The sequence below is a fragment of the Serinus canaria genome, chromosome 1 (assembly GCF_022539315.1).
Source record: "Serinus canaria isolate serCan28SL12 chromosome 1, serCan2020, whole genome shotgun sequence".
Classification (NCBI taxonomy): domain Eukaryota; kingdom Metazoa; phylum Chordata; class Aves; order Passeriformes; family Fringillidae; genus Serinus; species Serinus canaria.
The window spans coordinates 26,636,642-26,664,142 of record NC_066313.1 but is presented as its reverse complement, the minus strand read 5'-3'; the positions used below and the strand labels follow the sequence as shown (position 1 = coordinate 26,664,142).

General features: G+C 45.4%; 2 protein-coding genes and 1 non-coding gene across 5 annotated transcripts; 1 reads left to right on the top strand and 2 right to left on the bottom strand.

Moving 5' to 3' along the window:
* Positions 1-735: 735 nt before the first annotated feature.
* Positions 736-25,597, bottom strand: NCAPD2 (non-SMC condensin I complex subunit D2). 3 transcript variants are annotated; one of them, XM_050970325.1, is made up of 31 exons: positions 25,519-25,597; positions 24,608-24,683; positions 24,451-24,509; positions 23,822-24,003; positions 23,137-23,276; positions 22,698-22,825; positions 22,491-22,614; positions 22,251-22,398; positions 21,166-21,363; positions 20,515-20,649; positions 19,873-19,957; positions 19,097-19,280; positions 18,769-18,890; positions 17,615-17,824; positions 15,489-15,663; positions 13,885-13,969; positions 13,616-13,749; positions 12,419-12,551; positions 10,814-10,895; positions 10,549-10,710; positions 10,094-10,308; positions 8,288-8,399; positions 7,868-7,991; positions 7,512-7,667; positions 7,146-7,323; positions 6,017-6,111; positions 3,910-3,990; positions 1,676-1,862; positions 1,328-1,454; positions 1,035-1,193; positions 736-870 (listed from the first exon to the last, which is right to left on the bottom strand). In XM_050970325.1, the coding sequence occupies exons 3-31, from the start codon at positions 24,458-24,460 to the stop codon at positions 788-790; spliced, it is 3,954 nt and encodes a 1,317-aa protein (XP_050826282.1). In that variant the 5' UTR covers positions 24,461-24,509; positions 24,608-24,683; positions 25,519-25,597; the 3' UTR covers positions 736-787. The 3 variants fall into 3 exon arrangements, with proteins under 3 accessions (XP_050826282.1, XP_018763773.2, XP_009083780.3); XM_018908228.3 differs by lacking the exon at positions 25,519-25,597 and adding an exon at positions 24,779-24,963; XM_009085532.4 differs by lacking the exon at positions 25,519-25,597 and adding an exon at positions 24,779-24,963 and having other exon boundaries at positions 19,097-19,277.
* Positions 24,078-24,400, bottom strand: LOC115484898 (small nucleolar RNA U85). Its single transcript, XR_003945632.1, has one exon. It is a non-coding gene; the product is annotated as a small nucleolar RNA U85 (small nucleolar RNA).
* MRPL51 (mitochondrial ribosomal protein L51) lies at positions 25,068-25,908 on the top strand. The gene is made up of 2 exons (XM_009085534.3): positions 25,068-25,445; positions 25,637-25,908. Exons 1-2 carry the CDS (start codon positions 25,172-25,174, stop codon positions 25,831-25,833), a joined length of 471 nt encoding a protein of 156 aa, XP_009083782.2. The 5' UTR covers positions 25,068-25,171; the 3' UTR covers positions 25,834-25,908.
* The last annotated feature ends 1,593 nt before the right edge of the window (positions 25,909-27,501 follow it).

Sequence of the window (27,501 nt, the reverse complement as noted above, 5' to 3'; positions counted from 1 at the left end):
AAAAAACCCAAGTGCCAATTTTACTTGAAACAGAATTGGATTATAGCAAACATTCCAGAAAGCAGTAAGACAATCAAGGGTATCAGTATACTTAGTAACTTATAAAATTAACATTATTACAAGTTACTTCTAAAGTTTTAGTGTTGAATTTGTTTTGGTTTTTTAGCTTTTGAAAGATGTATTTTTTCCTATGGACTTTACCTATTGTTTATTCAAGTGCTCTAGTCTAAGTTAGCCTTTCTCTCTCTTTCTCCTCACATCCCACTCTCTGAACACTTCCTTGATGAGATATGCACAAGAAAAAGATGCAGGTGCCTTCACCTCAAAGCCCTTGACTTGGATTTACAGGATAAGAGCTTCAAAAAGTATGAAATATAAAAGGACCCAAACCCAGCACCACTGCATTGGTCCTGTGATAAAAGCTGAATAGTGTAGTATAAAACACATACAAAATAAGAAAGGAATGAGGATTTTGTACTCTGTGGGTAGTTTGGTTCTTCTTAGAAAGACTTTCTTCCAAAGATTAAAAAAAAAATTAATAAGAGCAGCTTATTCTCATCTGCAAAGTCAGGGCAAAATCAGTCCAAGTAACAACTATGTTCATCATCACTGCCTTTTTTGGAGGAGATATGAGCAGAAAGGGTTGGAATTGCTTTAGCCTGGTGTTAACTTCCATTTTGTCCTCATTTAAAGCACTGTTGTATTCTGGGGTAGTTCAGACAAGAGAAGGCGATGGTTGCATAAAGGGAGTTTTATTTTTAGTTGAAGGCAGTGGCAGATGGTTCCTTCAGCGCCGCCGTCGGGCTGAAGATCTGGTGATGGGAGTTGTTTTGGTGGGGGTTTCTTCCTCTCTTAATTCTGCCAATAGCTCTAAAGAGAGTAAAACGTGTCAATAATCAGCACTCCACTGCCTTGAGCAGAGAAATCTACAGGCAACCTCCAGAGTGGTCTGAAGCCCATGACCAAAGAGACATCCCCGTTGGGCCAAATCTGTAGTCCTTCCCCCCTTAGAGCACACGTGTGCAGTGCCTTACCATCCTCAGAGTTGTTCTCCTCATCGCTGGAGAAGGTAACAATGGCTCTTTTGCGTGGAGGTCGCTTTTGGGCACGCTTATGATTTCGGAGGATGCGGGATGGGGGTGTGACAAAAGCATTATCTGAGTTGGCTGGGCTTAGGGGCTGGCGGCGTGAACCTGTCAAGAAAAAGGGAAAATAAAATAGAGAAAGGCAGCAAACTTCTGTCTGTAAGGATGAGGAGAGGTCCTTAAGTGTTTCTGCTGGACTGCAGGATCAGGGGAAGGCTGGAATCTCACAAAAAGGAACATACTTCCTATTGGTTTCTGCTTGGCTGGCGCTGGCATTGGAGTCTGACTACCATCCTGGCATGTCTCTGCGGAATCCAGTCCTCGGTTATGGGAGGCAGACAGCTTCTGCTCCAGCTCTTCAACTAGAGCCTGATGGAGATGTAAAACAGCAGTGCAGGGACAAAAAAAAAGAGAAGGTGAGGGGAGAGAAGTATTACATTTACAGCAGAATTACCATCAAGTTAAATAAATTGATAAATTGTTAGGGGTGAGGAATAGTCTGCTTAAAATGAAAAACTGCAAGGCTTTCCAGTCCCTGTATGTAAAAAGGAATTGTTTTTATGGCCTGGATCCTTGTCCCACACCCTTACTTTAGTCTCAGGTTTGACGCCTGCTCTGTGGAATCGAGCCAGCACAGTTTGGAAACAATTGTAGACAGCTGGATGTTGGAGCTTGTCTGCAAAGCAGTCGTAGTTGTCCTGCAGCTTGTGAAGGCCCCGTTCCGAGACTGGAAGCAGAGCAAGGCAGTGGGACAGATCCTGATACTGACGCTCAGTACTGGGAAAGAAAAAGATCACCGTTAGCTCCTACAAAAAGGGGTGTGTGAGCTTGAGCACATCTCACCCAGAACTACCAGCATTTCCTGCATGTGCTTCTGCCCTGGAGAACGTGAGATTCAGGTTGTTCTGTTACAGGTCAGTGACAGGGTGCTGTGCCATACCACAGATAACCACCACTGTATTCCATGACACTGACTTAGTGCCTGTTAGAAAAACATGAAGGCCCCACTGCTAAAGAACACAGTCACTTGTTTGAAAAGTGTCAGAAATTACTGCTGATCAGGAGGAAAAGACTCAGCGAGGTCAGGACTCCTCTTGAAGGGCCTTATTTCAACCACATAACAAATCCCCCTGCCTGTTCATTTTTGCATGTTTGAGATGATCTCAAGCAGAAGTTGTATTTGATGTTCTCTCTCCGTTTCCTGGTTAGTTACATAAAGAAGGTCATATTCATTAAATTATAAAGCCAACAAATAACAAATGCTGTATCAGAGAATGATAACATTCAAATTCCAGCAAAAGTCTGGAATAAAACCAAAGGGAAAGAAAAAACAAAAGCACAAACTAACATCCCTAATGTTGATCACTGTGATGGAATGGGAAGGGAAAAAGCAAGGCCAAAGCCCCTATTTTTGATATATACTAAGTGAGGCCTCAAATCTGTCCAGCACATGCTGTCTCAGGATGCTCTGCTCAAACCCAGATGGAGAACAAAGCTGCAGCATCCAGGTGTTTCCACCTGTACAGTCTGAATGACACCTGGCAAGTTCCTATGTTTAGAACTCCAGAAGTGCTGAGGAGTTGGTTGCAAATCTTCTCTGTAAGCTCCTGTTTTAGCCTGGAGTGAGAGTCTTGCTCTAGCAGTACCACTAGGTGCACCAAGCTGATCACCTTCGTGGTACAGAAACATCAGGACATTCTACTAAAGGAGAGACACAACATACACACAGACAGTTAATTACAAATGTGGTGCGAAGAGCTCACCACTGCTCCTGGGAGGCAACTTTGGAGAGAAGGACCACTCTCCCTCCACTCATGCTCAGGAAACAAAATCCAAATATTTTGGGAAATATGCAACTCCCTGAGGGAGCTGAGCAGGTCACATGCTCAGGCACTGTGCACAAATGGCCAAGATAAGCAGACAGCTTAAATCTCAAGGGCAAAGCCACAACAATGGAGAAGGAAAACCACAGGAATGGAGGAAAGCAGGGTACACCAAAGCTAGTGGAAGTTAAAATGAAGATATCTCACTGGAATGGAAGGAGATAAATTTCTATTATTATTCTTCTTGGAAGGAAACAAAAAGTGTATGCCTGGGACAGTGAAGTTACAGCCTGGGGAGCAGGAGAAAAGCAGCAAAAAAGCCCCAAAACCCAGAAAGCAAAATGATATCCCAGATTCACAGCATGGGTCCTGCACTCTATACTCTGTAACCAGCAATGCACAAGCAAGGTATGCACATCTTGGAGATGGAGCAGAGCAAAAGCCAAAGTGTATGGTGGCACAAGCCCTTAGGTAAAATAATAATAATAAAAAACCAGAACAGAGTCCCAGGCATAGACATGGGCGCAGCCCATGCACACAGAACAAGGACAGGCCTATATCAGCTTGATTGTTGAGATCACCCCAGACAGGACTGCTGGAAAGATCTCAACTTCTCAGCTGAACACACTGATTTCCTAGCTGAGCTGCAAGGGAACAGCCCATGGAGAAGGATCACAAAGGTATGTAAAATCCACATCTGGGATGTCTCCTTGCTCAGCTATAATGCAAATCTAGACTGTCACAAAACTTTTTCCTTAAATAGGAAGGAAGAGGGGAATCACTGCATAATAAAACCAAAAACCCTAATTTACAAGTATTCATGTATTTTTAGGAGAAGATAGTTTAAAAAAAAAAGGGGGGGACCTAAACCAACTTATGTTGAATTTGTCATGTGAAGAATATAATGGGAACCTTTTACAACCACCACATACAAGCTCATATCTTCTGAAAAATCCTGAGAAGCAGAAACACTTGTCAGGAAAATTAAGATTACAACCCACCTGGCAGTCCGGAATCTCTGACAAAGTTTCTCCACCAAGCTCTCTGTTTGTTTGTCTTTTGTAATATATGAGAACAGATGTCTGCAAGGGGGAAAAAAGCACAAAAGATTAGAGCCCACAGAGGAATCCCATTTGAGGTAGGAGGGGTGCTGAAAAGGCAGCAATGCTGATAAAACTTCTTATCTGCTCCTTCCATCCAGTTTTAAGAGATTGCAGCACCTCCAGACAATGTCCTCACTTCACAAGTTGCACTGACAAACTAGTTTGTCTGACAAGCAAACCTTGAGGGGATCACTGTGGCATGCAGAGTTTTCCCTCCTCAAAACCATGCTTGTGACTTTTTCGCTATTAGTTTGCTGAAAGCGTGTTGTTGTATTTTGGATCAATGCAAAAGTGAGCAGTACTTTGCACTAAAAGGGGAACAAAGTCTAACAGAACTTAAATGCTAACTTAATCCATTAGCTTCTGGAGGAATAGAGACACCTGGACTTTAGCACAGTTAAGTGCTGGTGCATTTTGCACTATGTCCTCTTAGAAATCACTGAATAACTTCTATTTATTAAGAAGGTCCTGCTGCTCTCCCCATTTCTTGTACCAACATTTCTGGTAACTTCAACTCAGTCAGGTTGCCATTGGCCTTGATATAGTTGTTCTAAAGCACTTCCTTGTTTAGTATTTGTTATGTCTACAACCACCACACCAAGCTGCTTTTCTCAGATAAATAACAGAGACAGCATTCTCAAGAGTCCTCCCTTTGCATTTTTTCCAGCATCAATTAATCTTTAACTACTAATTCCCTTCTTTTCCTATATAAAGGATATCTGGTGTGTTAACTGATGATCAAGTCTTTAAAATTAATTATCCTGATGCTAGTTTGATACCTGTCTACATTGTTAAATCAATATTGCCTCTTCTCATATTTGCCAGACACCTCCAGTTCTCTCCATGTATGTTGCTGGTAGTAAAAAGTCCATCTTACACCTGTCTTAACCCCACCAATTACACTTCAGTGCAATTGCTATAATTATGCTCTATGTCTGTGGTAACACCTTCAGTTTGATATTAATTAAAAACAGTATTGAAAATTCCAAAATTATTTGGATCTTTTTTACATGCTCCCTCTTGTCTACCTGTAATGGTTTGTTTCACTTCAGGCATTAACCTTCAGTTCTATGTGGAGCCACAAGCTATAATTCCCAGTATTTCACATTACCCTTCTTAATTAAAGCTGGAGCAAAGACATCCATCTACTTTTGCCACCATAAATTAATTTTAGTTTCAATTACACCCTCACTAATAGACCTTTTCTGTGTCTTGCAATTCCTACCTATCCAAAATCCCATCCCTATTCGTAAATGCCCTGGATTCTCATAGACAGAAAGACTACTTGAAAAATCACAGGAGATTTTACTGTTCTTCTCTTCAGCAACAGCAATACTTTTGTCTAACATGCCCCTCTATAATCCATAGGGATTCAAATGACTCAGAAAAACCCTCATGTGTTTAAGTTTCAGAAATGAGAGGGAAATGTCTGTACTGTACCAATAAAGACATTATTAGTGCTGTCTATGAGCAACCAATAACCTCAGATTGAAATATTCCAAGATCTCTATACTCCAGAGTCAGGCTTTCTTGAAAAAAAACTGAAACCAAACAAGAAAAAACCCCACACAAAATAAATCACCAGAAAGCCAACCCAGACCCAAACCTGTTACTGTAACTATAGCTTTAGTAAAACTGCTTACAAAACTCCAGTAGCCACCAAAATGACAAAGGCAGCAGTCTTTAAAACCTGTTGTGTTTTCCTAATGTCGCATATCCACATTCCCATGCGTAAAACCAACTATTTTCCTTTTCCAGAGGGAAAGTAATTTTGAGTTGGTGGTTACTCTTTGTGGAATATCTTCCTCACTCCCAACTGTGTGGCTTTAAAATCAATTCCCCTCAGCATGACTCCATTTCCAGTACAGACTGAAAAAGTCAGATCAAAGAGAACAACTGAAAAAGAATTTTGTACACGTCAATGTAGTTTTTCTTCCCTTGATATGGCACCCCCTTCGCATAAACATAGTCCTGGCAATAGGAGATTTATTTAACCTCAGAATACCTCATAATGGTGTGGAAGGATTCCTCCTCTATGCCGCTGTTAGGATCCGAGAGATGACTGATGATGTCTGGAAGCAGGTTGTAGACAGCATTACCCTGTGCAGAACACAAGTTTCTACATGAGATACAGAATTCTAAAGGATAATTTGAGTCAAGCCAAATAAGCTGCCCACTTAAAATGACCTCCTTTTTCTCCACCCCACATCTACTGACTGAAAGCATCAGCTTTTTGAAACAAGCTTACGCAGACAAACCTACCCAGGACTATTTGGCTGGGGGTGGAAAAATCCCAGCCAACCAACAAGCTAAACACTGCACCCCAGCTCTGCTCTTTGCCAGATTTGGATGCAGTTTCTTTGCCTTCCAACCTTGACGCAACCCAACAAAAAAAGCTTCCTGATGACGGAAACAGCTCTTCATTTCATGGAACTGCTTCACATTTTCTTGTCTGAAAACATCCAATCCATATTCTCTTTCCTACTGCTTTTACATAGCTTTATGCATAGCATAGTCGTACACGCTGCAGAGGTAGGAAATCGGTGCAGTCAGGTGGCCAGCTCTGCTTTAACAAAGCAAGCCAAGACAGAAAAGCCCCAGTGTCGCTGCAGCCTCTCGGGCAGTAAATCTCAGACTCTGAAGGGCCCACGTGAGGCTGCACATGGAATGAACAGTGGGGGTAACACTGCTCCTGTTCTCACCTGCCTGGGCAGAAACTGCTACAATTTAAGTATCTCAGTGTCCCACAGCCAAGTACAACTCAGAAAGGTTTCAGAGAAGGTGCACTGCCTGAGCCATAAGGTCAGGGAACTCTCTGTAAGGCCTCAAGGCGAGCTACAGAAAACTGCTCCTAACCCTGTGCTGGGCATATACAAGCAAGCAAAGGGAAAAGGCAGTGGTTTGGAGCCTGCCTTCCAGTGTGAATAGATGAGGTCAAATTCAGCAACATCAAGCAAGGATGAAACAAAACTTGTATTGCAAAATTTCTTTTAACTGCCCTTATTAAGTCCACAGAGAGAAAGACCAATGGCTCTACACCACCAACACACCTTCTCCAGGGCTCATGTAATTGATCCACCCTCCAACAGCCCTTGCCTGCTCTTGTGAAATAAGGTCCCTGAGCATCCACTTGCCTTGTTGGCCAGTTCACCAAAGAAGTTCTGAGCCACTCCCACGATTGCCTCCTCTGGGTCTATGAGCAGAGTTGCCATTTCACTCACTTGGCCCTTCACCTTTACCATGTCTTTGAGGATAAGGTAAGTCATCACCAGCCCGGCCGTCTGCCTCACACTCGGGCAGGGGTCCCGCAACCTGACAGGAGCAAACAGTTACTGCAGGAAGCAGCAAGGGAGTGCCTCTGAGTTACTGGTACTTGTGACAGCCCAAAGCTCTTGTCTCCCTGCACCACCATCTTTAAATTTGCTCTCTTGGAAGCCCAGTGTCACCCTTCCACAGGGTTTTCCTCACATGTCCTCTCCCAGCAATGAGCGTAGCATTACCTGGCATAGAGATGTGATGTCCAAGGCTCCAGCAGGTTGGGGAAGCGGATAGCTAGATCTCCTGCTGCAATAATGAGGTTGGATCTCACATCAGGCAGGGTGGACTTCTCCATCATTGTGAACAGCAGACGTAAGTGGGAGTCACAGAACTCAGAGCTAACAAGACAGGGTACAGGAAAGAAGGGATAGATAGCAAAATTCCATCTCTCAGAGAGCAGAGGAAAAAAAAAACAGTTAAAAAAAAGGTGAACTATGAACACTGTGTTTGTTCTTTCCTTGGGAAAGGAATTGCACATTTGTTTGTGCTTTAGTACTAGGAAGGCTGGGAAAAGCACTCTGGCATGGCTCAGCAGTACCTGATCATACAGAGTTTGCCAAGAGTGAGGGCTGCAGCAGCTGACAGCGCCGAGTCATTGTAGAGTCCAGGGTTGTTGCAGATCTTCAGCACCAGTGGAACAAAGGCAGAGAGCAGGTGTTTCCCTAGAGAGTGGGGATAAAGACAGTGAGCATGAGAGCACTTTAAGAACAATTACTCCATTTATCTCAGAGCTGCTGCAAACTACAGTAACTGGTTGACTCACTTTCACCACTGAACAACCACCTCCAGAAAGGCAGAGCCAAGAAACAGACAGTCTACATGGAAACTGACACCACGGAAAATGACAGTGCTTCCTTTCCAGAGCAAACAGCCTTCCTCCCTCAGGACCTGTTACCTGCTGTACCTGCTCTTTCACACAGGCAGACAGCCAATATTGCTCGGTGGCAGCCACACTCACCATCTAGAAGTTCTGTCTCACAAATACTGCGGATGAGCTCAGCCTCAGTGTCATCAGCTGTGGCTCCCACAAGGCCCAGCTCCTCCTCCATAGTGGTCTTGTTCCCTGTGCTCTGTGCAGAGAGGAGACTGTAAGAAAGATGTCAGGCAACAATAACCTCTTTCTTCACAGAGTTCTCTTCTCACTGGTATGAGGTATATGCACGTTACCAGCTGCACAACTAGAGTGGAGAACAGACTGACACAGAGTATAATAACGCACTTTCCCCCAAGAACTGAATGAAGCTGTGAAGGGTAGTCTAGGATTTGCCAGTCCACATGCTACAGAACACCAATCCCAGGATCCACTGTGGTCCCTTCCATTCTATGTGATTCCCAGGATCACATAGAATGGAAGGGACTACAGTGGATCATCTCTTCCAGCAGGGTCTTCCTAGAACACATTGCGCAGGATTGCGTCCAGATAGTTCTTGAGTATCTCAAATGAGGGAGACTCCACAGCCTCTCTGGGCAACCTGTTCTAGTGCTTGGCCACCCCCACAGTAAAGAAATCCAAGTGGAACTTCCTGTGCATCAATTTTTGCCCATTGCCTCATGTTTTAGTGCTTGGCACCACCAAAAACAGCCTGGCTTCATCCTCTTGGCACCCCCCTCTTCAAATAGTTACAGACATTGATGTGGTCCCCTCTCAGTCTTGAGGCTTATAAGAGGATGAGCTCCCTCAACTTTTCCTTCTAAGAGATACTCCAGTACCTTAACCATCTTTATTGCCCTCCACTGGACCTGCTCCAGGAGCACCGTGTCTCTCTTGTAATGAGGAGCCCAGAATGTAAAGAAAGCTTAAACTACTCACACTACTAAGTAAAACAGACCTAGGAGACATCCAGCATCAGTGTGTGAGTTCTGCATAACTTAAGGGACATTCAAAATTCAATACATACAAAAAGCAAGAAAAATTCAAAGCAGCCTTTGAATTGCTTGTTTTGTGAGCAAGATTATGGGAAACCTTATAGCAAATAAAAAGCAATACAAGGGAAGAAAGGAGACATGGGCATTGCAATGGGGACCAAATCTGTATCCAACTGCTACTTTTCTGAAAATCTCATAATAACCTCCTCCTGTGTGGAAAATGGTAGTGACACTGTAAGCAGGTGGATGAGGAAATGAACTACAAAGTTCTCTGTAGACTTAATAGTATAAGCATCTAATAGAGACTGGATACCTAGATAGACACAGTGTTTTTCTCTATTCTTACCCAGGAAAGTCAGCTTCATTACACTCTGGAAAGTGTCCAAGATAGACTGAACCAAACAGGGCATTTGTAGCATTCAAATCACAGTAGAAAGACTACTGTTAAACCTTCATCATTACTACCTAAGAGAGGATAGGACTCTCAAATCTCCTGGACTGGGGTTCTAGGAAGCCTTTTTCCAGAACTCAGGGCACAAATGGATATTTCTTCACCCCTACTGCATCAGATGCAAAAGATTGCACTGGTAAGAAAGAAGGTGATGACTGAAAGGGTAATGTTTTCCTGAAGCAGGACGATAACCATGGCCAGGACATCACCCTTCACTCCCTTCCCGCTGCCTCTTCAAAACTCAAGAACCAATGTGGGAGTTTTAGTGAATAGGGTCATTCAAGGACCTCAGCTCTCCCTGTCAATCCTGACCAATACGTGTCCGTTTCTATTCCTGAAGCACACATTGCCCTGTACCTCATGCAGCCTCAGGATTGCATTCTCCAGAAGTTTGCTGTAGCTGGGACTAGAAGAGCTGCCCATAGGAAAAACCCCCTTGGCTCTCACCTGGGGTCTCTGCTTCTTTGTGCTGGTGTCAGATTGCTTCTTGGTCTTCTCCTCTTTGAGGAGGCGGCGTCTGCGTAGCTCTGCACTCACCGACACTTCCAAATATGCTACCTGCTGCAGTGCCACCTGTCCCACAAGGGCCACCAGGTGCAGCAGCAGGAATGTGGACAGACTGCCAGAACCATCAGAGACTCTGCGTGGAGAACCCCCTGCATCTAAAAGAGAAAAATGGCCCCAGTTCAGTGTTGATTGAGACCTCTTGCCTGTTAGTTAGTGCCAAGTCTCACCGTATAACCCATCTCCACACTCCACAGACTCCTTCACAGCACTTGTGCCCTCCCATGCCAACACTTCCACCAACCCCTCAACTCTGTTCTCCTGCAGTTTCTCAAGGCCACCCAAAGCAGCACTGGTAACCATCGGTACAGATTTCCTTCATCAGCTTTTTTCCTCACCAGCTTTCTGCTCATCAGCCTCCTGCAGCTTCTCTAGAGCTTGCTGACTGCACACATGCAGGATGTCAGCACAGATCTCCTCTGCCCCTTCTGCCAGCTGGTAGATGAGTGTTACAGCTGCCTCCATGAAGGGGATCCAGTGACTGCTTGGCTGGGCAAAGCCTATGAGAAGAGGGAGCAATGTATCCACACATACCGATGATAACACAGGCAGCCTCGCAGCCCAACCCCGTCTCTTCCAAACCTCCTGCTGACCTGGGCTCACCTTTACTCACAGTCTCACTCAAGCAACCAAAGAGCATGTGGTTCTGTGGCAGTCGAAAAGGGGCACAGTTCTCCAGTGCTGGCTGCAGAGACAAAGGTGAGTTAGTCCAGTGGGAGCAGCTCATGAGATCCCCCCATGCCCTTCCCAGTACTTAACCTTCCTGTGTGCACAGTGTTAATCAAACCCATGCCAGGGACATCCAGTACTGCTCTGCACCTAAACATGCAGCAGGGACATTACTGTCACTTGTGACAGCATGGTGACTACACTGGGAGGATTTAAAGCTTGACCAAATGATGATCCCAGGCCAACCCAGACAGTTCCACCATCTCACCTTAAATCAAAATAACTCTTTTGAAATGTCAAAAGGATTCATTTAAAATCTGATATTATTTACTCACTCTCTGCAATGAATAAAGAGGGAAACTCTGGAGCATCTTAGAGTCATCAACAGTAAGTCAACTAGCCTTGGGGTACTAGGCTAGTTTGTTTAAAAGCAAAATAGCATCAGTTGAAATAACACAGGAGAGGTCTGGATCCAAGACTACCTCACACTTAGGTTGTTGCATATATTCTGTATCAGTCACATCACTTTTTAGGTTGGGAATAAGATAACCTACAGAACTAGTAAACCAAGTATGACAATACCTGAGGTGTCCCAGCACACCTGTGTCTGCCTGATGAATTTATACTTGAACAAAACAGACTTTACTTGAGGATTTACCAGCTTTCTGTAGCTTGAAACAAGAACTGCTGATTCACCACAATCCTATCCTCTATACTGAATTTCTGTTTGGGAGGATGAGTGGGGGAGAAGAGCTCCTGCCAGTCAGCCAAATATTTTCAGTTTAGTCCCTTTTCACATACAAGCTTAACTGCAGACTTAAGTCAACGAAAAATTGAATTACAACCATCTTTAGAACATTTAAGAATGTTGTGATACACATTAACTCATGAAGCTCATGCAGCATCATCCCCAGTAGAAGGGGCTGTCACAGAATGATGCTGCTCTGTAAAGGAGGACTCCTTTTGTGACAGAACTCCTGAACCAAAATACCCCAAATAACTGAGTCAAAAAACCAGATTTTTTTTATCCAAGTGTATTAAAAAAAGAAGTATAAATTGTTTCCCAGGAAAAGAAGCCATCAACTATCGTGTTGTTCTAAGTACAACATGGACAGGTTTGAAAGCCTTTCATGTTTTTTATTCTGCTGTACAGTTGACAACTCCTGAATATCAATTAATAGGGAGGGCAAAAGAATCACACCACCAGAAAACATCAGTAGAGAGGAAAGGGCTTCATGGTTGAGAAAACACAAATCAGTTTATAACCGGGAGTCTGAAGAATAGAATTGAAAGGAAAACATATTTTCTTGTGCACTGAACTCTTTACTAATTGAATTCAGCCTGTTGCCTAATGAAAATTCTTTTATTACATGTTCACTGGTGTGTTAAGCTTTCCAGACAGTGCTGCTGAATGCTCAACCTACTTAACTTCAAAATCTGTAAAAATTTAATTACCTCTCTCTTTTCTTCCATACAAACAAACAATTTCCCCCCTTCCTTTGTTTCTGAATGACCTCAAGAACAAACCCATAGCCTTACCTTAGGGTTACCAGCAAGCTTAAAAATAACATTGCATACTTCTTGAGGCAGCCTGTAGTTTTCACATGCCTTCTCAGACAGCCCCACTGTCGCCAAGATGTCCAGGTTGCTACCTATGATCTCTGGATTTCCTCTGTGGAATGGAAGGGATGGGGACATCACATGAGGTGCTGCTGAAAATTTACAGAAGTATGGACAACCAAGAGAAATACTCCCTGTGCCTTGCGGGAGTGGTTTGCATAAGAGGGGAAAAAATAAAACCCATCCAAACGACTCAAGATACAGCTGGGGGAGCAGCAAGCAGTATTCCACAGAAGCCAGTGAAATCCACTCTCACTAGGAGATGAGTTTCTCCAAAGTGAATAACAGCCTCTTTGTAAAGAAAGAAGATTCTTGACTCTTCTTTCCTATCAGAAAGGACCAAAACTTACAGGGGTAAGAAAAACAAAAACATTGCAAAGTAGGAAAGAGTAGAGGAGCTCAAGACTTGTGACATATACCATTCCTTCCTCTACTGTGGCAAACAAACCAAACCAAACCAAACCAAACCAAACCAAACCAAACCAAACCAAACCAAACCAAACCAAACCAAACCAAACCAAACCAAACCAACATTTATCCAAAAAAAGCCAATCCCAAATCCACACCCACCCGTTCCCCTTTCTGTCTGTGAAAGAACTTTAGGATCATCATTATGCAGGCCTATTTCTGACTAATGAAGGACTGAAGTAAGGATGGCAAGAGCAGCAAGTAAGTTGAATGCCATTCCCATTACTGGGCTGGGAAACTGAGGAAGTGAAAACCTTCTAGTGCAGATACATTTTTTTGCCACCAGAAAGTGAAACAGATTCATTTTTCTTCATGCTAAAGGCTCCAGACATCTCTACTCAGCAGCTTCTTGCTGTTCTTATCCAAACACAGACAAAGCTGCAGAGTTGTGACACTGTAAACTCTGGGAAAGGATGGGCATTCCCACAAGGAAAATAATCTCATCATAATCATTCAGAGGCCATGTTGGTGGGATCCAGCACTATACTAAACTATGTTTAGTTCCAGGCTTCATTACCCCATGATAGGGTTACTATTTTTGAAGCTAGAGCCAAAGAGTCAGCTGATGCAGCACCCACAGCTCTTCAATAAAAATTGACTCCCTGTACACCCTTCCACTCACAGGCTTTGACCTGGCCCCAGGCTCACCGTGCCATCATCCCCAGCAGCATCACAGTGGCGTGGCGCTCAAGCGACGAGCATGGAGATTTTTCCGTGAATCGCTCCCAAAGCAGCTGGGTCACAGCAGGCTTGATTTCATCTTTCTGCATGAACTCCGAGATCTGCAAAAGGAATGCAATTAAAAAATTAGAGAGAGGCAAAGGAGAATGAACTTCAAAGTAAAGATGTAATCTGCAATGACTACTGTTTGAATAAAACAGATACACAACCCAAACCCAGGCAAGGCAAATACTCACTATCTCCTCCAAGCACTGTATGGTTCCCAGTGATGCATCCACCATGATGAGAGAGAGAGAGTGCACCAGGGCCTGTGCCTTGGCCCTTCAAAAGCAGAAAAATAACAAGAAAATATTAAAAGGTAAAGAAAAAGCAACTGTCACAATTGCTGCCCTATTGAAACGGCTGAAAACATCTGTTGGATAACAGAGATGATCCACAGGATCAGGAAAACTCCCACAACAAATGAGAGTTCTCAAAGTCACCCAAGTGCCAATGACCATGATGTGGGCTTATAAGTCCATTGCCTTGTGCACTAGTGCTCCTTCTGGTGCTTAGAGATCTAATCAGAGGCACTAAGCAGCCACTTCCTAGTTTCTTCTCAACCACAAGTCAAAGTACAATTCCCTAGAAACTGAAAATCTCTATGAACAAATGAGGATGGAGGACCAACTGTAGAAGTGCTGTTTCCAGGCAATATTATCAGGAAGATACAAGAAGCAGCAGGTGCTCTTTATTGCCTTGAAGGTACAAATGAGGGTGAGTTATGGTGCATCTCACCAGGGATCACACTTATTGCACAACTATCCAACAGGATTTACAAGTGGGTAAGCTTGAACTAAAAAAGGGCAAGTGCCACAGCAGAGAGGAAACACAGCTCTTCTCTAGTATGGAAGAAGCAAACTTGCAAATGGTAGCCAGCTCCCACCACCAAATCCTCAAGAAGGAAAAGCAATAAAGACCCTTTAACATCCTCCCATCTTAACATCCCTAACATCTAAGGCACATAGAAATTGTTAGAAAAAGATTTAAGATTGGTCTGACTGAAATACAAACAGAAATACATGTGAAAGCACCCAAATAAGAATGAGCTTTATATGTAGTGTGAAGGACAAAGAAATGGGGAATGTGTCGTGTACATCAGAAGATGAATGCCTATACATGACCAAGGCCACAGCATGTATGACTTGTCAGCTAAAAACCCTGAGGTTTGGTAACAGAAACATAGTTTCAACTTAAGACCACACTGTTTCTCTTATTATACCAGCAGGATGAACAACTACAGTTTTAAGAAACTCAAAATGGGACTACTGACACTGGCCAACAACTTTGCCCAGAGAGTGAAGTATGTAAGACTCCTGGACATGGGATGACTCCATATCAACAGGCGACTCTTAAGGGGCTGAAATTCACTTTTGCCAATCAAGAACCCTGCTGGCAAGAGAAACATTCATAATTAACTCTTCTTGCTCCCTATCAGATAGGTACCCTACCCAGACAATTTAGGCAATGCTTTTATGAAAGTGAAATTACTGAGAATAAATATTAGTGCCTGACAACAGTTTAACTTCAAGTAATTCTCAGCATCTGCTTCACAAGGTCTCACAGAGTTTTGCTGCATGAATTTCCTACACGTGAGCTCTATGACAAACCAAGAACAGAAGCTCAGCAGTAGGTCCTGCAGGAAGACTGGGATACTCAGATAATAACCTTACATTTCAGCTCAGCATGAAACATGGCAACTCTCAGTTCTCTTTCTGTCCATACCCCATTCCCAACAGCAGAAAAGGAATGGGGGAAGGGAAATTAAAAAAAAAAAAAAAATTATTAGGGAGATCCATACCTCTCAGAATCCTTGCTGGGGCTCAGATAGAGCTGTCTGTAGGCATTCAGCACAGCCTCCTTAATTCCAGGCTCCTTTGACCATATGAGGGGCAGCATCCTGCGGACTCCAAGCAGTGCCTGGGGCATGCCAAACTGTGAGACTGTCACGAAGAACTCAATGGCTTCCTGCACCACTGCAGAGAGAACAGTTGTGATAGTGCATTTCCTCCCCAGTTCCCATTAAAGAGGCCATTAAAACAAATTAATAGGAGTACTGGTCTCACAGCAAGCTTTACAAGCATCTAGGAATCACTGCTACTGTCTGCAGAGGGCTTGAGTCAGAATGGGATCACTAGTAGAAAGATGTAGATGTTCCAGAAAAGAGACACAAATTAACAATATCACAGCTAAATCCAGTGTGATATGGTTAGGGAAAGAGCACAGAAACTATCTTTGAGAAAGAACAAAATTCTCTTCTGGGAAACAGTAGCTTTGGGAAAAAAGATCTCATAGTCACAGCAGAGAGCTGAATGTAAGCCCCAGTGCAATGCTATAACCAGAGGAACTAAGCTATTTGATGTACAAATGGGGTAAGGAATACTCTGTTTGGTACCAGCTTGACTACTCCTGAAATAGACTGCCCAGTCTTCTCATAAGACAAAAAACCCACCAAAACCCATTAAGTTAGAGTGCATCACAAGACATCCACAGCAGTGATCAGAGGGGTTGTGCTGCAACAAAGTTCATAGTCTAACCTCTGGTCAAGTAAGAACTTTTACCAGTATAAGCCCTTACAAATCAGAATATCTAACAGGTGAGCTGGTATGCTTTCCCTGTCCCCAGTCACACCAGAATACAAAAATTTGCAACAGAAAAAAATTAAAACTTCAAATATTAAATCTTTAATTAAGAAAGGCTCTGAGCACACACATCCCTTGGCACACACCAGTCTCTTCCTAACCCAGCAGGATACTCTCTCCAAATGGAAAAAATGTCTAAAAGCACCTCTGCTATTCAGACACTAAATTTTCCTCCCTTATACTACAGCACAGAACAACAGGGAGATGAAAAGTTATTAAAATTTGTGCATCCATTAAAAAAAATATCCCCCCAATCAAACCCCAGGTGTTTAAGTACCAGGCAGGGCAATTTCTTGACCTTGAACTTCAATGGACAGTAAAGATACTGAACCCAGGAGTTCATTTTTGTGTGTGCCAACAGCTAACAACACCAAACCTTGCTGGGGAGGCCCACATGCTTATCACAGGTAACATGAACCCTCAACAGAGATGACGCCTCAGAAGTGTTTGCATGAGGTATGGGACACTGCAGTGCCCACACCATCCATACCCAAGATGTGTGCAAGTGGATGTGCTGGAGAGGATGGGAGTGGGACTTGTGCCCCTCATCCCTTAGAAATGCCAATTTCTGATAAATGCTACAAAAAAAGTCTAAGTGAATACAGTAGCTGTAATATTAAATATGAACAGCTGAATTAACTCAAAGGCTTTCTGATTACCACCTTTCTCTACAGCACTGAAGAGGACCAGGCCACAGAACCTGTTGATCAGGCTCATGTTTAACTAGAGAATAAAGTCTGAGGAAAGGTGAGTTAGATGAGACCAGCTGCTTAGTTCCCCTCTTGTGGCCAGCTGAAGCTGTGTCAGGGCACTGAGCACATAACCAAACCCAGCGTCACTGGCCAGGCTTACTGTGGGAGAACCTCAGCTGAGATGATGAACATCCCTCCCTCCCCACAGGAGGCAGGGTAGCTTCCACAAATGAACTCACTTTGGTCACCTGGCTAGTTTGTTTTTTTTTTTCATTTCAGAAAGTTCAAATACATTTTATTTAATATGTTTTTAAAAACAAACTTTAAACATATTAAGAAAAAAATCTTTTTCAGCCTTACTATTTAAAAAAAATGGATTCCTAAAAAGCCTATTCATGCTCTATTCAACCCCTTCACAACACTCATTTACGTGGTGCTGGCTTTTCCAACACCCTGGAAGTCTATGACATCTGCTCAATGAAGAGCAGCTCCTTCAATCTTTTCTCCTTCTCCTAAAGCTCTACCACTCCCTTTTCTGTCAAGCAAGGAAAGATCTAGAAACAGTGAATGGGGAAAAAGGTTATTTCACACACCTGAGACAGAATTTTCATACATCATCTTGCTGATCAGGTTCAGAGCTTCTGTGATTTTCACTGAGAAGTTGTAAGCATCTTGCAGGTAGTGCACCAACATCTCCTGTTTGACCAGCTCTGTTTGAGGCTGCTCTTCCTGTACAACTTCTTCAATCTTGTCACTGCTGTTGTCATGTGCAGGATTCTCACTGTTCTCACCTGGGCATGAACCTACACAGCACACTTGTTTGTGAGCAGTACTGAAGATACAAGAGAAACAGGCACAGCTCAGAGCATTTTAACCCTCCTCTCTCCATCCCACAGTGACAGCTTCCAACAGCCAGGATACAAAAATCCAAATTCTGCAGTCAGACCTAGCTACAAAATCTCAGCATGATGTGGAGCAAGTTCCAGTACTACAGTGTGAAGCTCCAGAGAACTGCCAGCTTGGTAAAAGAGTGTAGAAAGGCATGGTCTAGTTGGGGTAAACGCCATTAAAATGCTGATGGGGTTAATCTGAACTTGGTAATTCCCCAAAGATAGATGAGGGCCCTAAAGTGGAACCAAGAGAAAGCAAACACTACTACTCCATAGCAGTTTGTGCAAGTGTGGAGAGTTCACAAAGTTAAGATTTTTAGACAATAGACTTCCAACAGAAATATGCTCAATGTGGTTGGAACCTTATGCTGAAACAAACACCAAACAAAGCATGTGAAGTCTTGAAAATACACCCAGAGGCTCAGGCCCCAGATAAACAAGACTCTGCTTGAACTAGATACTTGGTCAAGGCTGCTAGGGGTAAGCATTATGTGCCACCACCTCTTCAGGAAGCAGAACTCCTGACAAATTCAGACAGGGCAGAAGGGTGTGAGTAGCAACACTGGCTCCACTCCCTTCAGACATTATGTGAGTTAACACACCAGAAATGCACTTCTGCTGGCACCATGGAACTGTTCCAACCAAAAATCAAGATCAATATGATCCAGCTAAAATGCTGGTTCAAGGTACTTGAACAAACAGTGAACAAACAATGCAGAGATGCTGCAGCTCTGGGAGCCATCAGGTACACACAGACTGAGCCCCATAGGTCAAAAGGAGGGAGAGAGCATTCCAGAGGGTTTTAGACTGGCTCTGGCATTATCTTGGACTTGGGGAACAAAGAGTGATACAGTTACCTATGTAAAGTCTCTTCAGAACACCCAGGATTGTTGCCTCCTCGTTTTCCTCCCCAGGGGCAACGAAAGGTTCCTTTCCCTGGAAGCGACACAGGGCCTTCTGCGTAAGGCGGGCTGCATTCCTGGACAATGACATTGCCCAAGAGAGTGTCAGCAACACATCAGAGCACAACATAAGGGAAACCATCCAACTTTGCCCTGAACACCTGGGATAGCAGCTCCTATCAGCATCTTGTACTGGTTGCCCACATCAATCTCTTCCTACAGAGTAATGTTATTGGATATCACCCCTTGGGATAAACACAGTCAAACTGTAGAGCCTTCTTACTTGTAATTCAGCTTCTTCAACAGCCCAGTGATTTGCTCCACTGTCCTCTCCACAGTTTCTTCAACTTCCAGCAGTGGAAGTTCCTCTTCCTCTTCCTGCAGTGGTTGAAAGAGCTGCTGTGTGGCAGCCCTAACTTCTGGCAGCATCGCTTCCCACTCTTCCTCTGGGGTGATCACTGGAGCTACTTAAAAACCAGAAGAGTTGAAGAACACAGACTCAGGTGACACCATTAATGGGAAGGAAAAACTCATCTGGCACTTAGGAATTTCCCCTACCACCTGCCAGGCAGGCACTGCTCCCATTGCTGATCCCACCCAGACTGCAGTGAGAATAAGACAAGAACTCTGACTAAAACAAATAAACCACTGAAGGGAGAAAAAAAGAAGACAGGTAAGAGAACCATCATTTGTTTAGCCTTGGACTTTGGTACTGCCCACAAATCAAGTTTAAGTAACATCTGATCAAAATCATGACTCAAGCAGTCCCTGAGTGGTAGAAAAGAGAAACCTAGGAGGGTGTTCATAGACATTTCCCGTTCTTACCCTGAAAATAGGATATACAGCTCTAAGGACAGTTAATTTAGACATGGATATTAATATGGTCCTTTTATAACACCACCATAAGGAAAACTGTTGTGAGTTTAATCCCAGTTATCTGGTCTCACCATCTCACACAGGTAAGATCTGAGACAAAAGCCTGGCACAACCTGGGACCAAATTTAATATGAGGAAAAGTACATTCTGGACTGTCATAGAAAGAAGAAGAAAGGAAATTACCTGCTGTGGGTCTGCTACGATCCCTCATTTCTTTCAGTTTCTGCACTTCTTTCTTCAGTGGCTCATCCAAGTGAATCCAGCTTAGCTGAAGATGTCAGGAAGAGAAGAAGAAATATGTTAGTTATCCTATTTTTCCTGAAATGCCAGAATTCTCCTCTTTCTTCCACTCCCTGCTTTAGTTGTCAATCCCCATGGATAACCCTGTTTTGGGAAACTGGAAGAGTAGACTCTGGCCCCAATCCTAGAATGAGAACTGCTCTAAGTTGCCTGTCTAAGGCTCAGAAACTCAGGAGAAGGTGCAGCTAAACACAAAGAGCTGCAGATCCAGGAACAATATTCTAAAAAACTAATTTTGATCCTAAGGAGAGAAACCCCACAGAGGACTCAAAACTGCTGCACGTTTTTACCTCAATTACATCCCTCCTGGCCTTCAGCATAGCTATGAATTTCACCAAGAGAGGGATGAGTCCAATAACTCAAAATCTGAACCTGGGAAGACCAGAAAGCTGCCACCTGCAGAATCAAAGGCCACACTGTTCCTCCCACAAGACACAGAAATGCTTCTGCCCTGGCTATAGCACACTGCAGATATTTAGCCTGCAAAGAGACATCTAACACATCCACCATATTAATCGGGATTACCTTGCTGGAGAAGGGGTTATTGGACAAAAACGCAGCCAGGAGCTGGATCGCATTCTTAACCACTAAGACAGTTTTGTCTTTGAGCCGCCCAACAGCCAGCGACACCACAGACTGAAACCGAGTCAAAGGCAGTGCCTAGAACGCAACAAGAGCACAGATAAAGTTATCAAGAGGGCTCAGAGACTCGGGAAAGGTTTACTGCAGACATATTCATGTACTAAAAAGCACAGATTATAGATTTACGGAAAAATCTAGGGCTCAAAAGACCTCTGGATATATTCTGGTCCAGCCTCCACTGAAAGCAAGGATTTAGGTTATCCAGGATCCTGCTGAGTTGAGTCTTAGTATATCTGGTAATTGTGATGTTCTCCCATACCAGTGTGTGTGAAAAGAGGCTATATGCTATGCTCTTTTTTTCTAGTTTGTCCTGGTAAGAATGAACAGCATCTAATATCCACCCCCCACTTCCCCCACCCCTGGGAACTTTGGTCTCTTGGAAGAAACTGCAGACACCACAATACACGGGGACAGCACCTTTCTCTGTTAAAACTTCAATCTCTGCAAACAAAAAGCTGGGTGGCAGAAATTCCCACAGAACACACAAGATGGAAGAGCTGACTGAGGAACACCATTTGCCCAGCACAGACTTGCCTTGCACTGCACGATGCGAGTGAAGAGCTGCAGCACGCGGCTGCGAACAAAGCTATGGACGTCACACACGTGGGCCTGCAGCATGTCCAGGAACTTGCCCCGAGTACCACGAGCAGCTTCCTCCAGCTGGTTACCATTCAGCACCTGCACCAGCACTTCTGCCATGGCTGCCAGAATGGCATTTCTCATCATGTAACTCTGCCAAGACAGGAGGTGTTGAACTTGGAACAGACCAAAAGACATGATTTAATATGCTCAGAATCTGGGCCTTCCAAATCCCAGGCTCCAGCTCTAAGTGATTTTTTCCAGTATGGATATTGTATTAAGTTTGGGTGAACATAGCTGTGCATGCAAGACAGAGTAACCTTTGCTATGAAGACAGGCAGAGAGTTGATCTTGTTCAGCCTGCAGAAGAGAAGGCTCTGGGAAGGCACCTTTAAGTACCTAAAGGGGGCTGTGAGAGAGCTGGAGAGGGACTTTTTACCAGGGCATTCAGTGATAGGGCAAGAGAGAATGGCCTCAAAGTGAAGGTAGGTTTAGATTAGATATGAGGAAGAAATTCTTTAGTGAGAGTGTGATGAGACACTTGAACAGGTTGTCCAGAGAAGCTGTGGATGCCCCATCCTAGAACTGTTCAAGGCCAGGCTGGATGGTGCTTTGAGCAACCTGGTCTAGTGGAGGGTGTCCCTGCCCATGGCAGAGGTGTTAAGGTCCCTTCCAACCCAAATCCTGCTATCCAGGTAGATTCACAGAAGCCAAGAATTGACACAGGAAACACTTACAGCAGATAAAGAAAAGGTAACACAGTGACAAGCTCATTAAGTGCTGAAGAACAAGGGAAACAGCAGGGATCTCAGAGAAGTAGGCAGTCTCCTGTTCTCTGACATCTGATAGTGACAACCAGACAGGAGATGCCATGGTTTCTGCTCCCTTTGCATATTTTAGGTAAGGGCAGAATCTATTCCAATAGAGCAGGTTTTGGATACTTGAGCTCTGTGAAAGAGGCTCTATTTCAGACAGAAAAACTGGATAGCAGCATCTTTACCGTCTGACTTTTCTGGACAGGTGACTTTGCAGAAACGTACCTCCCCATCCAAGTGAGGCAGGAGAACACTCATGTTGGAGAGCACCAGAGCTGGAATCTGTTCAGCCAGTTCACTTATAAAAGTAGCATAACCCTTGACTCCAGAAGCCTCACGAGCCAAATCCTGGGGACATTTCTGTCCAATTTCCCTGTACAGAAAGATGAAACGAAGAATGGGGATACAAGGAATAGCCTCAAATTGCTAGGGATAAAAGGACAAACCTCCAAGTATTTTTCTCACCTTAGCAGTTCTCCCACCAGGCTTTTTAGACCATACTCTTTAGCCCAGAGGCTCACAGCCTGTGCAAACACTGGGGCTACATGTTCAAAGTGCTGCAGCATCTGTGTGATCTTCAGAGTGGCACCTTAACACGTGAGAAGGAAGAAAGAGGTCAGGGAAAGTAACTGGGAATGGCTTCAGGAAGAAGGCAGAAGAGCAGGAACTCACTGAACATGTGGTCACATTGAACCAGAGCTGCAGCAAGCAGATGTGTCACAGCCTCGCGCGTGACCCGGTACCTCTGAAGGCCGATACTTGGATTCTCCAGGATACGGTAGCAGCTCCCTGTCATCAAGCTAAACCACAGAAGACAGACAGCAAGCCTCACTATCACAACTTCATCATTCTAGCGCACCACACAATTCTGTTTCAGAGATTCTCCAGTGTACTCGAAAAATTAGCAAGCATCTGAATTTTTTCTGGCCTACGTGAGGAGAGGAATGGTTCCTATACACATTGCTTTTGCCTCGAGCTGTTTCCTCAGTTTCCCAATGAGCTGCACCCCACAGAGGGCTGCAATACCATCTCATTGGTAGATCTATCATTTAACCTTTTATCCCTCAGAACCAGTCACTCATTCCACCAATACACCTGCTCCAACTCATACCTGACAAACTCTTCTTCCACTGCTAAACCACGCCAAAGCTGACGGAGATCCAGCTGCAGCAGCTGTGTAAGCAGCCGTAAAAGCGGCTCCCTCTCCTCTTCCCACAAGGATCCAGAGGTCTTGGCATGGTTCTTCCTGTTCTAGAAAGGAGATTTCACAGTAAAATACATCAGCAGCTTCACAACAGACAAAATCCCATCACCACCCTGCTTCCTTCAAAATACAAGAAGTGTGTTAAATTCTACAGCATTAAGAGACACACAGTGAGATGTGTGAGATCACAGGGGCTTTTTCCCCCCCTAGTTCTTCTCTCTCAGCTCAGGCCAGCACCAGTGCCTTGTGTGGTTTAAGGTTTATACCTGCATCCACTGCTATCACAGAAAGGAAATCTTGAAAAAATACTGGCACACTAAGTTCCAGCCAGAAACTCAAGAATGAAATAGAAAGGTCTGGGCATCCAAGTTCCTTCTGATATTTAGACTTTTGATGATTTTTAGACGATTGTCCCTTTCCTGTTTTCCATGCACAGTTTCACAGAAACACCAGTACTTCACATTATGCACTGCTCTTGCTGGCATCATGTTTATATAAACTCAGCTATAAAATCTGACAGATACTACAGAATTCAGCAAGGTTAAAATTTTTTTCTGACTTTTATCACCTTTCCCTCAGTCCCTTCACCTACCTTCCTACCAGGATCTGCCTCCAAACAACTGCTCTTGCAGGTTTCCATTTCAAAGGCATCCATCAGGCCAGTCAGCAAATAGCAGTTCATCTTAAGAGCATTGAGGTGAGCAGCACGGTCTGCATGGCTCAGCCCAGAGTCGCTCAAGATAGCGGGAAGTTCATTGGAATGATGGGACACCACTGAGGAGAAGCAGAAAGTCATGAGCACTCCTTGCCAGGTCCCTCAGCCATCCTCTCTTTGGGAGGCTTAGAGCAGCCATCAGATTACCAAAGATGTGTGCTCACATCTCACCAGCTGTAACATGGGCTGCCCCCTACAACCCAGACCTTGGGCACGCTGTCTAGTCCTATCCCCACAGCCCTCCATCAGCTCAGAGAAACACTTGCTCTGAGCTGATACATCCCACACATGTATTTTCCAGGGACGTGGGCACAAGGATTTTTTGTCGGTCTGCCCTTACAGCGAACATGCACAACTCAGCATCGTCCACCAAGATTACAGACCCGTATGACAGGAGTGGGCTGAGGGTGCAGCCCAGCTGGCCGAGTCACATTAGCCTTTATATCATCATTGAGCTGCCAGGGGAAAACAACCTCTCCGTTAGTCCGGAAACAGCGGGTACCCACCGCGCATCATCAGCTCCAGGGCGTCCTCCTTGACAGAAGTGCCCACGGTTCTGAAGTGGCTGCGGGACAAACACAAGGCGTAAGGGCGGCGAGCAAAGAGCGCCTGGCAGAGGGGCGAGTGCCCGCCCTCCCGCACCGTTCCTGCCCCGTTACTCACTGCAGCACGCTGTACACGCAGTCGAAGTGCTCCAGCACGGCCAGCGCGCCCTGCGCACGGAAGGCGGCCCGGAAAGCTGCGGTAAAACACGGAGAGAGGCGGGTGGGGGGATGCCCGTGAGCCGGCGGCAGGACCGGACCCGACAGGGAAGGGGGCGTGGGGACAGCTTACCTGCGAGTGCGGGCGGCAGCTCGCGGGCGGCCAACACCTCCCGCACCACGTAGCGCCCGGGGCCGCCATCCCGCAGCAGATCGGCGGGAACGAGGGGCAGGTGGAACTCCGGGGCCGCCACCATGGCCGCCACTGCCCCGCACGGCCCCGAGCGCTCGAAACAGCGCGCGCGGACCGCACTCACCCCGCCCGTTCCCGCCACGGCCCTATCAGCGCCCGGCGGCTGCGCCGCGCGCCGGCCTCTCGCCCAATCGCCGGCTTCCCTGCCCTCCCGACCGTTGACGCGACGTCACCGGCGCCTCTGCGCTCCGCGGCGGAAGGGGCGGCCCGGCAGCACCGCCGCTCTTCCCGTCCCATCCCGTCCCTTCCCCGGGGCACCGGGGGGGCATCCCCATGGCGGTGGCGGCCGCTACGCTGCTGCTGCGAGCGGCGGGCCGGGCCCTGCTGGGCCGTGGCACTCCCCTGGCCTGCGCCGAGCGGGGCTTTAGCGACTGCGGCGGGGCGCGCTGGGCGCCCGCGCGGCCCGGCCTCCCCGTGCCGCTGTCCTCGCCCCTGGCAGGGCTCTCCCGGTCCATCCGCATCAAGGAGCCTCCCAAGCGCAAGCCGGTAGATCGGTGGACGAAGAAGCGCGCCTTGTTCGGGGTGTATGATAACGTGGGGATCCTGGGTAAGACACACAGCCCGCCCGCAGCTCCCCGGCGCTGTGGCCCTGGGGCAGGAGGGGGGGAGGCTGGACTCACCTGCGGGCTAGCGCCTCTGCTCGCAGCACCGGCAGGGCGAGGAGGACTGGGACCGGCCGCCCTGGAAACAGCCTTCTCCAGTGCCTGTCTTCATCTGTGTCTGGTCTCCTGTTCTCAGGCGGCTTCCAGATCCACCCGAAGAATCTCATCATGGGGCCCACTTGGCTGCGAGGCTGGCGGGGGAACGAGCTGCAGAGGTGCATCCGCAAGAAGCGGATGGTGGGCGATCGGATGTTTGCAGAGGACTATCACAAACTCAACAAGAGGATCCGGTACTTGTACAAGCGCTTCAATCGCACCGGAAAGCACCGCTAGAGAACAGCAGTGTCTTAAGCCTGTGGAGTGTAGTTTTGTGGCATTGCAGTCAGAATAAAGCCAACTTCCACACAATTGAGTTCCCAGTGCTTTCTACAACCGTTGCTGCCTATTTCTACCCAGGTGCCAAGGTCCTGCTGCTGCTCCAGGCCTGAGCTCCTCTGTGCCCCCTCAGTCGTTTCTGACATACTTCTTGCAGGCATCTGTTCCAGCCTGCATCCATGAACTTGACCCTCTGCTCCTGTGGTTTTTTGCCCAGGCTTCTAGCATCCTTTCACATCCCAGGTTCACACATCTAACGTGACAATTCCAGTATTCTCCAGCTTAGATTTTTCCTCATAGCCAAATTTTTCAAATTATGCCACGAGGCCCTGCTAATATGTCTTCCTGCTCATGGCTTTCCCCATTGCCCCCCACTTGTCTGTGGTTAAGTGTGAATGATCCAAATGTTAGTTGAATTGCATCAAAACTTGTCATAAGAATGGGATTTGTCTCATTCCACACTCATGATTATTTTATCCCCAAATGGCCTTTTGTTTATAATTTAGGCAGGATTTGCAAAAATAATTCAGGTATTTAAATGTTTTTAAAATTCTAGCTTCTAGTTTCCCGTAACTGTTGCCAGTTCCTTTAGAGGAGAAGTTACAGTGAATCATAGCTGGCATGCTTCTAGTCCAACATCACACCACTGTACACTTGGGAAAAATTCTTTAGATGAGCTAGCATTTGCATACCAATTCTGCCTTAGTTGTTAATTTGGCTGCTAAGTAATCAGGGAGTTATCTGCTGACTTCATGTATATTGCTACAGAGCAACTCTGGCTCCAAAAGCATTTGTTTGGAAGTGGCAGGAATGAATGGAAAGAACTTTCTTTAGGCCTAGGCCTTAGGAAAGTGAAGGTAAACTCTTTGTTTAAACAGCTGAAGTCAACATTTTCAGTGGCAGGGTGACAGACCTGTGTGACTTGCCAAAAGGTATTGTGGATTCAGGAAGCTTGCACAGATCCAAGTGGAGACTGAGCAGGTATAGCAAATCCTTGACTGAAAATATGTTGGAAACTGTAAGAGTATCAGAGAAAGTCTCTTGTACTCTTTTGTCATCTCTTCATCCCTCAGCACCAGCCTGGCAAAAGCTCTGTGACCACTAATTCCATAAGCTCAAACTTATTTGCAGCGGTTATTGGAATGGTCTTCAGACTGCAGTGGAAAGGCTGCCAGCCTACAGAAGCTTCTTCCTCAATTTGTGCCTTCCGTCTGAAGGCAGGGTGTAAAAACCTGGAGTTCTGAGGTCAGTGCTAGACTGCTCTATCTGCAAATCACCTGTCTCTAATCACAACGCTGCATTATTCTTCACCTTGTAACCACGATCTTCTAGTTACCATGCCGTAATCTGTAACATACCTGTCTTGTGTACCTAATAATCTGTAAGATCTGGCACAAAAAAGTTAGGTGAACGTCCCGCATCACCTTATGGAAGGAAAAGGTAGTGTAAGTGTGAGCCTACGCTTGTCACTCTCTACTCACCACGCAAAATTCTGTACGAAGAGTCTTCTTGTTCCAGTGTATTCCTGCCCCCTTTTTTGTCCTGAGTTGGAGAATCTCCCCTTCTGATCCAGCAGGCTTCTCCAGATATTTAGACGGAAAAACCCCAAACACGTTGTCGTTCTTA